The sequence below is a fragment of the Lygodium microphyllum genome, chromosome 14, assembly GCF_053477565.2.
Source record: "Lygodium microphyllum isolate KBCC chromosome 14, Lygodium_microphyllum_v1.1.10, whole genome shotgun sequence".
Lineage (NCBI taxonomy): Eukaryota > Viridiplantae > Streptophyta > Polypodiopsida > Schizaeales > Lygodiaceae > Lygodium > Lygodium microphyllum.
Genome location: NC_141148.1, coordinates 45510446 through 45523430, shown reverse-complemented (window position 1 = coordinate 45523430; position 12985 = coordinate 45510446). Strand labels below are relative to the sequence as shown.

Here is a 12985-nt window from a genome sequence, read left to right as displayed (position 1 = left end):
ATGGATTGAGGAAACCTTGGAAGATCAGTGCTTACAAGGATTTAACATTGTCTCAAGCTCCTTTACAACCAATTGGACTCTAATAGCCAACAAGGGAATCATGGTGATTCTTCTCTTCATCTCTTCATTTCCTAACTAAGTAGACTAAAATGGCAAGGATACAAGGTGGTGTACAAAGTAGGATAGAAGGAAGAGATTTCATGGAATAAGTACACCTCATGTGAGAGATATGAAAAACAAGAATCGAACAATATCTCTTGAAACAATAGCAAATCTATCAAGTGCTCATTGTCGAACCTTCATTGCATGCTACAATAGTGATATATTCTATTATATGACCTTATAGTCACTATGGGTGAGCTTTAAGGGAGATATGAGCTGTAATGTATGTGGTAAAGAGTTCACCCTTTATGATCTACTTCATTAAGATATTTCTACCCATATATGTTATTGGAAAAATACTAATCTCGTAATTTTTCTTAAAAATGGTGGTATGCCACCTATGTGGCTTAGCCATGGTCTAATACACTACACTCAAAATAACATGTACATAATATAATCCAGAAATTTGATATGAATTCATCATAAATGGAATACCAAGGTTTGAAGCGAATATATAATTTATTGTGCCTTTGGGATGTGGTGCGCAAGGTTTGAACTTACACATCCCCATTACACAACCCACACCCAAACCATTACGCCACAACCCCATTGGCCGGAAGACCAAGGTTTGGAATAAGTTCTGTCTAAAAATGCATAGTCTATGAAAACTGGATTTTCACTTTGGCACTACTATTTACAGCAATTACGAAGGTTAATCTCGATGAAACGTCGACATTTCTCCTAATGGGAATGCATTGTGCGTATATCCGAGATGCGCGCATGTACGGTCTAGCATTGGTGCGGTGCGACGCCCAGCCTAGCACGCGGCACGTCATAGAGAATGTGGAAGCCCTGTTGTTGGACGTTGCCGATGATGGAGAAGGACGTGCTGTCGGGGGCGGGGGCGAACGCAAGGCACAGTTTCTCTGTGGAGGGGGGCTTCGATCCGTCACTGGCGGTCGCCCAATCGTCCAGCCAGACGAGGATGTTCGAGGGAGGAAGCTCCAGGTCGAGGTCGCCGGCGAAGTGAAGCACGACACGTGGAATGGGGGTGGGAGGCTGGTCATGCGCACGTAGGACGTGGTGCAGGGACGTGGTGTCGAAGCAGGTGTCGAGGAAGGACGTCCCATTACCGATGGGCGACGGGTGGCCGAGGTGGGGCAAGGCTTCGCGGACAAAGGCGGCGCGAAGGGCCGCATATGCAGGAGGAGGGAGGCGGGAGACGGCGACTTCGGAGTCGAGGACGACGCCGCCGCCGCCGGTGCGACTGTCTATCTGGAAGATGGACGGGGGGATGGGAAGTGGGGAGGCGCCGACGGTGATGCCGGTGAGAGAGACGTAGTAGAAGGTTCGGAGGGCGGGGTTCGGATGAAGGAGGAGTGGTGTGTAGCGAAGGTCGGTGAGCTGAGCTGCTGCAGTAGTCGCTGATGATCCAAGCAGGAGGCTACCCTTACCGGTACTTGTTATATTGTGGGCCGGCCGCGGCCCTGTATTGAGACTGGAGGGGAGCTCTCTGGGAGGGAGGCAGTAGGAGAAGGTAGGTCGATGATGACGATCCGCGCTGAGCTGCGCCGCGAGGGAAAGCGGGCCACGCGCAAGCCCTACGATTCCCGCTGCACCTTCGAAGGAGCCTGTGTTATTGTGGCCGCAACCCAGTATCACCTCGACTGCAGCCATATTATTGTGGTGCTGGTGCTTGTTATTGTAGTTGGTCAAGCCAGTGATGGCCTCAGTGACCAAGCTTCCTGCGGTGGACGAGCCGCTCGCATAGTCCAGCTTGTACGCACAGTTGAAAGTGCCCGCATAGCATGAGCCAATCAGCCCAGTCGTGGCTCGCCGATGGCACACCGCCGACTTGCAGGAGACGTTGCGCAAAGTGGCAGAGGCGGATGGGTCGAAGAGGGAGCGGTCGACCTGTGGGACGCATGAGGACTCCCCACATGGCTTGCACTGGATCCATGACAGCTCGCTACCCGTGTCCAGGGCCATGTAATTATGGTAGCCCCCGCCCAACCCAATCCTGATGAAATAATCTCCACTTCCGGCGAGTCTCAAGGCAGGTATCACCTCGGCTCCCTTACCTGCACCGTCTCCAGCTTCAGCTCTAGACATAATAGGACGCCCGGGATTAATACAGCTCGTGAGGGACCGAACCCGGGCTGCATCTCTTTCCAGGCGTTTACCATCCAAACCCTGATTAGAGACTGCATGAGAGGCATGCTCGCCTTCTACGATGTTCTTAGACTTATCCAGCTCGTGCAGATAGCTCCCGTGAAGGATCTCCATCTCGAGCTGCGCCGCACTCCTTTTACCGTCACTAGCTGCATAAGCATGAATCCTACACCGGCTGCCCATGATGGTCATGAACTGAAGTAGGAAGACCGCCAGCATCTGCACGACCTTGACCGACATGATGCTGGGTAAACTGAGCAGGTAGTCCGCCTCTGTACTTGCTTACTTCGACGTGGTTGTCTTTCGTGAATTCTATAGCTGGTAGCCTGGTCCGCCTACAGATCCACCGACGCACGGTCTTCGAGTCTCCGTGCGAATATACTCCGACCAGCCGATTCGCACGCTTATGCTGATATGGCCCAGTTACGTGGACCATCTGGCCTTAATTCTATCCCATCCACCAAATGTTGGTTGCAATGTCACGCTGGCTCCCTTTGAGAACGACCTTCCACGAACCCCCTCTTCTTCGCCGACGCCTCCCGTCAACCGCCGTTCACAAGCAAATTGGCATGAGGCTGAGATGAGCTTTCTTGCCACCGACATTATTGCTACTAGAACAAGCATTTCGATCGTTAAAGTTCAGTCGTCCATGATGCACTCTCTCGATGTTGTGCCTGCAAAGAAAGCACCTTTGTCTTGCCATTGTATTCCTTTTACCGCCTTTCAAAAGGGGCTACATATTTGAGCCTCTAAGAGCTGCGTCACACCAGCGCATACACTTGACAAGCCTTTGGGGTGCTAAGAGGGTTAGAGAAGGTTTACCCTCCCCCCACTCACTTGACAAGCCCTTGGTGTGATAGCACCATGAGAGTGCTAATGTGCCCCCCTAGACCCCGCTGCCATTGGGTGCAATCCAACTCTAAGAACGTGTTTGTTACCTTTCTTTGCATTGTTGATCCATTTTCGAAAGAAAGGAAAGAAAAACAAGAAGTTCACCTATAAATACTCTACTAGATATTGCTTACTAATAACTTGCCTCTCCCATTTGTCAAGCTTTAACCATTATGTTTTACTTGTCATAGCAAACAACTACCTTTTCCCAATCAAGCAAGTCTCAACCTCAAGAGGCTATTCTAATTAGCTCCCCATCTCTTGAATACATCACCTACAATTAGCAAAGATATTGATGCATTTTGTAAGACGTGAATAATTTTTAGATCTAGATTGCCTTGAATTTCCTTAAATTTTGAACCCATATTGATATGTGTACAAAGATAAGAGAAAGCCAATGTAAGATGCCAGTGAGAAAGACTAAGAAAGAGAGAGTTGAGAAGCCTTATGCCCTCAAATATCCTTATCAATCTTGAGGTGCATTTGTTGTTCAACATGAAATGGATGTGAAGGACTATAAACCTTTGTTTCATGTAACTCCCATTTGAAAAAGGGAGGGGGGGGGGGGGGGGGGGGGGGGGCGTGTTGGGGGGCGGCACTTGTGATTTTCTATGAAAATAAAGAGCTTATCTTTTAGGTCTTCAAAGAGAAATTTATCCCTTTGAATCTCTACAATTAAAGTCAAGGCTTACTCCTTTCAAGCCCTTCAAAGGGCATAACCCTTATGATAATGAACATAAGGGAAGAGGGAAGCCTCAAACAATGTTTTGTGCATTTTGCTCACTCTCATTGAATACAATAATCATTGTAGCCTCTACAATTTGGCATAAATGAGAAATGTGTTTCTTATTTGTATACTTTCTCGATCAATGTTTTGAAGCCATATACTTATAAATCATGTGTAAGTGTGGTTGTTTCAAGACACACTCCTTACTTCTAAAGAAAAAGGAGGCAATACTTCCAAATAGTGTTCATTTTTCTTTTCTTCATTCTCATTGAGTGCAATCATTAACATAATGCCTTTTCTTATGGGAATAGCTATGCTAGGTTGCATGCTAGACACAAAAAAAAGGGTCATGTGCTAGTCATGTGGGCTACACCCATAGATACATTTCCTTTCAATTATTAAGAGTGACATGTGAGATGGGATGTTTGCATCTAAGTGGGGTATTTCTCAATAATATGAGAGGTAAGAAGTGTGTAATATATCCTACTTTAATCAATAACCTCTTTTGTAGCATTACATTGAGAGCTATACTACTAGTCATGCTAAGCACAACCTTTTTTTCTACTTATCCATGGCCTTATATATATAATTCTTTCTTTATTTCATACTCATTCCATAGTTGGACTTCATATATAAATATATGGTCTAGTACTGTTTATATATTTTTGACCTATGGGATGTATTCTTATGCATGTGATATACAAATTAGCCTTATTTATATCTACCCAAAGCACCTTTGTAGAAATGCATGTGCATATGGAAATGTGTGTGGATATGTCAGATCTCACAAATAGGTCCATGTATATGTAGTTTTTTGTATACTTTGTGTGCTTCCTCTATTTATGATTGTGTGTGCACATATGTATGTGCACTTCATGTTTATGCTACTAGGATGTGCATCATGTATGTGTCATGGCTTGTGCATATAGATGTGTTACATTGTTGGTTGTTAAAATAAACTATCAAACAATTTCATCCCTAAACCTACCAAATGGAAGGAGAAGGGGGGGAGAAGGATACTAGGCACATAAAGAAGAAGGCCAAAAGACATCATCTCCTCATAGGAGCATGGAGGGGTATCATCCTTTATGGGATGTTCTACCTCTACAACTAATGGAGATAGGTCAACAACATGAATGGTTCCTCAGGGGTTCCTCTAAGAGTTTAGAGTGCTTGATAGACCTTATAAGAATCATAGAATTGTTGATACTTCTTGCATAATAGGTTCTTTAGGTGTTTGCTCAAGGTGTAATGGAAATAATAAATATACCTTTAATCTTGCTTACAATAATGGAATATGTGTCATATTGAAAGGTTTGAAATTTGAAGATGCCTCTAAGGTGTACCAAAGATTTGAACTCATACACGCATATACACACCCACTTGCTCAAACCACTTGAGCTACAACCCATTGGCAATCGTGCAAAGTCCCTTTAAAAATATGAGATACAATATTATACCATGATAATTCAAAAGATATCACCCTCTTGTGTTAGACTAAAGAATTATAAGTAAAATGACCTTTTAAAAAATTAAGATAATGAGTTTCATCTACTTTAAAACATAAAGAACTTATAGAATGACAAATGGGATTTCAAACACTACAAGGGATGAGGGTGATAGTGGTGAAAAGGTGTCTTTTATTACAACCAGCTATCTACTGACTACAAAGATTTTTCCCTAAAGATTTAATCGCTTAAACTCTTTTGTGAAGACATTCAGATGCTATACATTACAGAGGCTTCTACCTATGTCTTCATCTCAGTCAAGGATTTCATTTTCTCATATATTTTCTATCATTTGTACAACTATAAAATAGAGTAGTACTTTGTTATCACTTGTACATGATACCATCTTTATGATCATTGCATCAATCACAAGTAGGAAAAACGGTCTTTTTATACAACTTGAGAGGAAAGAACTCCTTTGCAGGATTTATTGGAAGGTTTGGAAGCTTCAAAAGTTATAACAAAAATAATATACAATTTGGGAGATTTTAGATGTTCTAGAGCATTGGAAGATTTGGAAAAGTTTTAAATTTTTTAAAGCTATAGCAAAAATAATATATAATAGATAGATGATACTTTTATGAGTTTGAAACAAGTAATAAATTATAGCTATAAATTAACATAGTGCATATACAATAGCACAAGATTATCACTACAAGGATATGAGGCTATAGCGACGCCCATTAGCGACGACAAATAGCGATGGTACCCAAAGGAAAAAAATGCGGGCCGAAACCCGAGCGCGTCATTTTTCGCACATTCATGAAAGAGAGAGCGAAAGGGAGAGCGAGAGGGAGAGTAAGAATCTTGCTGAGAGGGAGAGAAAGAGAGAAAGAAGGAGAAAGAAGGAGAAAGAAGGCTTCTCACTACCATCGCCGCCACCGTTTGCGAAGAAGAGGAGGAGGCGTATGGAGGGCGAAGAGGAGCCGCCGTCGTGAAGAGAAGCCGCCAAACCCTTCTTCGAGCCTTTACGATGAGTGCATTGTCCATTCTTGCTTTGTTTTTGTGTTTTCTCTCTCTCTTTTACTTGTTTTTGGTATAATTCGTGTGTATTGAGAGAGGGAGAGAAAATGAGAGAGAAAGAGAGGGAGAGGGAGAGGGAGAGGGAGGGAGAGAGAAAGAGAGGGGGAGGGAGAGAAAATGAGAGAGGGAGAGGGAGACATTAAACATAATAGGGAAATGAGAAAGGAAGAGGAAATGAGAGAGGGAGAGGGAGAAGGAGAGGGAGGGGGAGAGAAGAGAGGAGGAGGGAGAGGAAGAGGGAGAAGGAGAGGGAGAGGGAGAGGGAGGGGGAGAGAAAGAGAGGAGGAGGGAGAGGAAAAGAGAAAAAACAGTAAACATAATAGGGAAAGAGAGAAAGAGAGGGTGAGGGTGAGGGAGGGAGAAGAAATGAGAGAGGGAGAGGAAGAGAGCAAAAGGAAATGAGAGAGGGAGAGGTGAGAGAAAAAATGAGAGAAGGAGAGGAGAGAGAAAAAAAGAGAAAAGATGTTAAACATAATAGGAAAAAAGAGAGAGGGTGAGGATGAGGGTGAGGGAGGGAGAGGAAATGAGAGAGGGAGAGGAAGAGAAAAAAGGACATGAGAGAGGGAGAGGAGAGAGAAAAAACATTAAACATAATAGGGAAAGAGAGAAAGAGAGGGTGAGGGTGAGGGAGGGAGAGGAAATGAGAGAGGGAGAGAAAGAGAGAAAAAAATGAGAGAGGGAGAGGAGAGAGAAAAAAATGAAAAAACATTAAACCTGATAGGGAAAGAGAGAAAGAGAGGGAGAGGGTGAGGGAGGGAGCCTATAAGAGAGAGGGAGAGAAAGAGAGAAAAGGAAATGAGAGAGGGAGAGGAGAGAGAAAAAGAGAGAAAAAACCCATATACCTAATAGGGAAAGAGAGAAAGAGAGGGAGAGGGTGAGGGAGGGAGAGGAAACGAGAGAGGGAGAGAAAGAGAGAAAAGGAAATGAGAGAGGATGGCTACCAACGGTGGATCCAGACAATAAAATGCTATGGTCTCGCTAAAGGACGATGATAGACTAACCGGAGATGTGGTGGTTGGAAATGGGGTAGAAAAAAGAATGGATGCTGTAATGGAGGAGAAGGTGAATTGCTTTTGTATGTTGCACCATGCCTCTATGGAGACGTGGCTCGCCAGGTACCAGATCACTAGGCAAGATCGAGAGGAACCGTGATCTGAATTTCGACGTAGTACGCGCCATCGACCGATTCGATATCCCAAGGGCATGGACGAGATGCCACGGTTCATGTCAATGCGATGGTTGCATGGAGCTTTGACCGCAGCGTCTCGCGAAGGGGCGGAGGTCTCAATGGAGGAGTGGGAATTCTCGAGAGGATGTAGTCCAAAGGTGATGACGTGTTTAGGATTTGTCGTATCTATATTTTATATGCGACAACTAATTTGAGTGTTTCAATGTACAGTACAAAATATATAGTGCAGCATGGTCGCGCGGACGACATTTTTCCATGGAGCGTATTGATAAAATGCACTCCACAATGGACTGTGGTATCATGGCAAGGTTCAAGCAGGAGAGCCGATGGCGAGCAACGAATCCAAACACGGTTATAGATGAGATGGAGTATTTTGGAAACTTGCAAAGCATTGTTACGGTGGATTACCGTAGCTTCTCCATGATACTATTCGATGTGTAGTGGTTCAAAGTGGTACTGGAAGGAGCTGGAGCAACAGTTCGACGAGATCCATCTGGATTTCTCGAAATAGATTTCGAAAAAAAATGGACGGATTTGCGTGACACATTTGTGTTGCCAACCCATTGTGAATAGGTGCATGAACTCATTTGTTTGTTAATTGTATTACGACATAGTACATGTCACAATAGTTTAATCTCTCTTGTACGTGTTTGTGAGCAGGTAATCTTCTATCCAAACCCCTGACAACCTCGATGGTGGTATGTTATATCTTCAGCTCCCCAAAGTGCGAGAGTATATGATCAAAGCGATGTTCCGAGCATAGATGACGACAATATGTAAATAGAGGGGTCGATATTGCAAGGGGTGGAGGCCACCAAAAGCTTGGAGCATGTAGAGGAGCCAGCATCGGCTAACAATGATGGAAATACATGAGTCCAAGAATTCTTTGAGAACGAGGTGGACTCATCCTTTTGTGGTGACATGTCTATTGACCTTCTAGTGTATGCGGAGTTATGTTAGGAGATTGACATGGGACCATAGGATACTTCATACTTGGAGCATCCACTTACTCAATTCGTTGACTAATCGCTTATAAGGGTACATAAGATATGCATTTTAAGTGAGATCGTTTTTTTAGGATTTATATTACCGTGCTTTGTATGATTTAAATTGATTATGCTAACATCATTTTTTATCTGTGCAGGTGACCTTTCAGGATGAGTCGAGGAATGAGCGATGAGAAGTTGCAGGATATCTTCACATGCATGTCTCCAGATCAGATGGCGAGATTCAGAGACATGGCAGACTAGGAGCTATCTCGGACATCGTCATGCCACTCTACTAGATCTATTTTGACGCGATCAGATGGTTCAACTTCGAGCAGATGAGGTTGACACTCCAGACTTGGGCCAGAGGGAGGGAGTGCTTCAGGGTCAAGGGGGATGCTATAGAGATACAGAGGCAGTGAGCCCGCGGTCGGCATGGGATACAGGTGCGACTCCTCACTCTCATGGCGGTTCAAGGGAATGTGGCTCAGGTAGTTGCTGTGGAGGCACGGACGCAGTGTCTCCGTCTCGTCGTTCTGTTGGAGTTGCGTCATCTCTAGGATTTGTCACACCTGTGGGGACATCTACTCCAGTTACTCTGGCTTTTGCTCAGCCGTTTGCAGGTGGCACCCCTATGGATACTACACCGATAGATACTAGCCCGGTCGGTACACCGGATGTACAGGGGTCTCCTGGATATACCCAAGAGCGTGGACGCAGGTGGGAGAGGACCCATCTTAGGCATACCCCAGAGGGATATTTCTATCTTGTTGATGGTAGGTCAGGAGCCATCATCATGAATGATGAGGGGAGAAGTGTGATGGCTCGCATGAGAGAGTTGTGCCAACAAGTTTTTCGGCACATCTTAGATCATTGGAAAAACATACCACAGGGGAGCTAGTAGCATCCTTGCATGAGGAGTTTTCGATTCCAACCACAGCAGATAGATTTTCTACGGGCTGGATGATAGACTGCATACGTGCATATATGTCACACAGACGATCGGATGCACACAAGGCACTCAAGAGTGGGGCTGCAAAGCCCAAGTGGCTAGACGCGGACGACTGGCGTTGACTGAGGGAGGAGGCTATAGATTCTCTAGGACATTGGAGTCAGCAGCACGAGGCGGCGAGGACACGACTAGAGACTGGAGTGGTCCATCATCTTGGGAGTGGTGGCCGAAGGACATATCTGGAGGACTTTGTAAGTTTTTCTTTTATTTTGCTTGCTTATTTTTTTGCAATATCCTTTGTACTGACAATCATGTTTCTAACAGTTAGTATTTTATTTTCTTTGCAACACTCCATTACAAATCGTGATTCGACCGGCCTTGAGACTCGATATGCAGAGAGGCACGGTCTCACTGCATTGATCGACCGATTGTATAGATGCGGTGGCTCTGTAAGTCACTCATCTTTCTTGTCCGTAGTTACCATGTTTAATTAGAATGCATTATTGTATGGTGGACTAATGTGTAGTTGTTTCTTTTTTTGCAGAGTCCTTTTAATGCTCCTTTGCGGGCAGGATAAGCTTTCGTATGGCGAGGATATGTAGCTCGCCCTTGGATCCCTAGAGCTCACACACCCTTTTTTTTTGGTCGCCTGATCTGTGTAGACATTTTCTATGTGGTAGTGATATCTTGTCATGATTGTACCAGTCGCTTTCATTATGTGATCATGTATTTTCATGTATTAGTGTTATGATTTAAGTACACTTTGTTTTTGTTTACACGAGCATTGTACACAGTGCAGAAACTATTTTATATGGCCCAAATAAAGCACACAGTGCTATATGTGGTAGGGCAGCAAAAAAAAAAATCCTATTACTGTCGCTATTAGCATTGCAAATTTACATGCACACGTCATTATTTGCGTCGTTATTAGCATCTCAAAGGGTCGTTATCAGTGTCACTATTTGCGTCGGTATCAGTGTCGTTATCAGCGTCGCTATTTGCGACGTTGATACCGATGCAAATAGTGACGCTGATAATGACGCTAATACCGACTGTTCTATGGCATCGCCAATAACGACGCTTTTTGCGACGATGGGGGTAAATTTTTTTATTTATATTTTCATCGCTTTTAACTTCGGTATAAGGCCTATATCTTGTAGTGTATGATTCATCTCATGGGACTTAATTTGAGTTATAGGATTGCTCTTTGTCTAGATGCATGTAAGATGAGTAGACAGTCATTGTGGATTTCTCATTGGTTTACTCTAGGAAACATAAAAAAGGAAGAGCATCATAGCTTAGATAATCTAGGGAACATCAAAAAGAAATAACATCATAGCCTTAGCTAATCTCCCTTTTATGGTTTTTTTAAGCTAGTGGTTTATCTAAGGGTCTCTTCAAGGATAGAGTCTTCCTAAGCAACAATTGCGAAGCCTCCCTCTCTTTAAGATTTAAGAGTCAAGACCTAATTTTTATTTTTCATCAAAGTGTTGAGATGGCAATCTCAACACATGCAAGCATTGATGATGGATTGCCTAACACGTTGGTGGTCATTATGATCCTTACACAGCCATTAACTTGTGACTAATTATATTTGGTTTATTACACCTACCTACAATCACCAGTTTATTAGTATAGTCAATTATACATTGATTGACTTAGTAGGCCACTTTTCTTTATATTATATATTATCTAATACTTTGTGTCATTGTATTTTGTGAAGAAGAAAGAAAATAAAACAACAACAAAATGTTTTGGCCTCCATCTCTCTTATTATGTTCTCGAGTAAGCTTCCTCTTGTGTGTATAATTGCATTTGTTCAATGTAGTAGCTCAAGTAAGTCCCCCCACTATATGATTTTGACATGGTATCAAAGCAATACCATTGAGAGAGGCAGATTTTGAAGGTTGAAGTGAAGAAGGAGCAAGGATTCAAGCAAGCAAGTAATCGATAAGAAGCTCTCTCGTTTCTTCTCTCCTTCTCTTAGATAGTGCCTGTGGAGGCACCAGAAGCAAGGTGGAGCAAAAATCTTAGATTATTGTGAGATTTGGTGTACAAGCACAACAATGTATATTACGTAAAGTTAGCCTATAAGGGTTTTTTTATTGTGTCTTTTGCCAACTAAGGCCATTTCAAGCTTTGTTTTAGCTCTACAAGGTTACATATAGTAGTTTCAGGGCATATAATAATTTCAGCTATGTCAACCATTTCCAATGTACCTACTAAGATTTTAAATCTGTAAGTTATGAGGTGTTTTTCAAGAAGAAAACAAAAGGTCTATCTGCAAATAGGTTATGAATTATAGATATCATTAAGCAATCAATGAAAAAGGATGTCTTGTTTATTACTTTGTACATTTTATGAAGGGTTATAAAAGTTTTGCTATTTATTTGATACTCAGTTGTGTTATAATGGCTGAGAACAATGGAAATCCAACGATTGAGAAGCTAATAACCCATCGTGGAGGTTCCATATGATGAATTTCCTTATTGGAAAAGGCCTTTATGAGTTTGTTTCAAGTGAAGAAAAAAAACAAAGCTAAGTGATCCTGCAACTGCAAAAGAATTAAAGGCATGCAAAGAATGGGATGCAAAATATAAAAAGACAATGTATTGGCTATTTGTAGTCATTAATAACACTATGTTGATTTGTAGTCATTAATAACACTATGTTGAGACATAAAAAATGTAAAAATTTCACATGCAACTTGGACAACCTTCAAGAATATGTTTTTAGTAAAAATACAAAGACATGAAGATTCAACTCAAGCAAGAGTTGAATATTTTGAAGAAAGGAAAGATATATGTTAATGAGTATGTTTTGAAGGTGAGAAGCATTGCAGATATCTTAGTAGTTATTGATACAATGCATGATGATGATGATTTGGTTTATCTACTTTAGGTAGCCCAAATAATGAGTAGAAGGCACGAAAATCTTTTGTTGCTTATGTGTAGGTACAAAATCTATTTCTAGACTTTGATAAGTTAGTCTCTCTCATGATCAATGAAGAGATCAACATGTAGGGTGAATCATCTGAAAGAAGTGGTCGAATAGATTTGAACATTTTACTCAAGTTTAGGAAGGAGAAATGGCAAATCCTCTTCAAGAGACCATGATATGGGATGTGTTGGTGGTAACCAGCAAAACAGATCAAATCAACAATTTGGTCACATGCAGATTTCGAGAGATTGTGATAATTCTAGAGGTAGGGGGAGCTCTAAAGAAAGAGGTGGATGGTAGAACAGAGGTTTTAATAATTCTGCTATTGTTTGTCATTACCATGGAATAATAGGCCATATTACAATAGTGGTAAGTTATAGTAAGGATGACATTCACAGTGGTTAGGAGGATGACATTCTCAATGGTAAGTTACTGTAGCAAGAATGACATTTACAATAGTTTGAAGGATGGCATTCATAATGGTAAGTTGTAGCA

General features: G+C 42.5%; 1 protein-coding gene across 1 annotated transcript; it reads right to left on the bottom strand.

Annotated features, from left to right (window-relative positions):
- Window positions 1-544: 544 nt before the first annotated feature.
- Window positions 545-2591, bottom strand: LOC148025558 (aspartyl protease family protein 2-like). Its single transcript, XM_087692781.1, has one exon. It carries the CDS (start codon window positions 2512-2514, stop codon window positions 892-894), a length of 1623 nt encoding a protein of 540 aa, XP_087548907.1. The 5' UTR covers window positions 2515-2591; the 3' UTR covers window positions 545-891.
- Window positions 2592-12985: the final 10394 nt, after the last annotated feature.

Bases quoted from the DNA above. Each gene is read 5' to 3' on its own strand.
- LOC148025558 (XM_087692781.1), bottom strand. From the start codon at position 2,514: ATGTCGGTCAAGGTCGTGCAGATGCTGGCGGTCTTCCTACTTCAGTTC.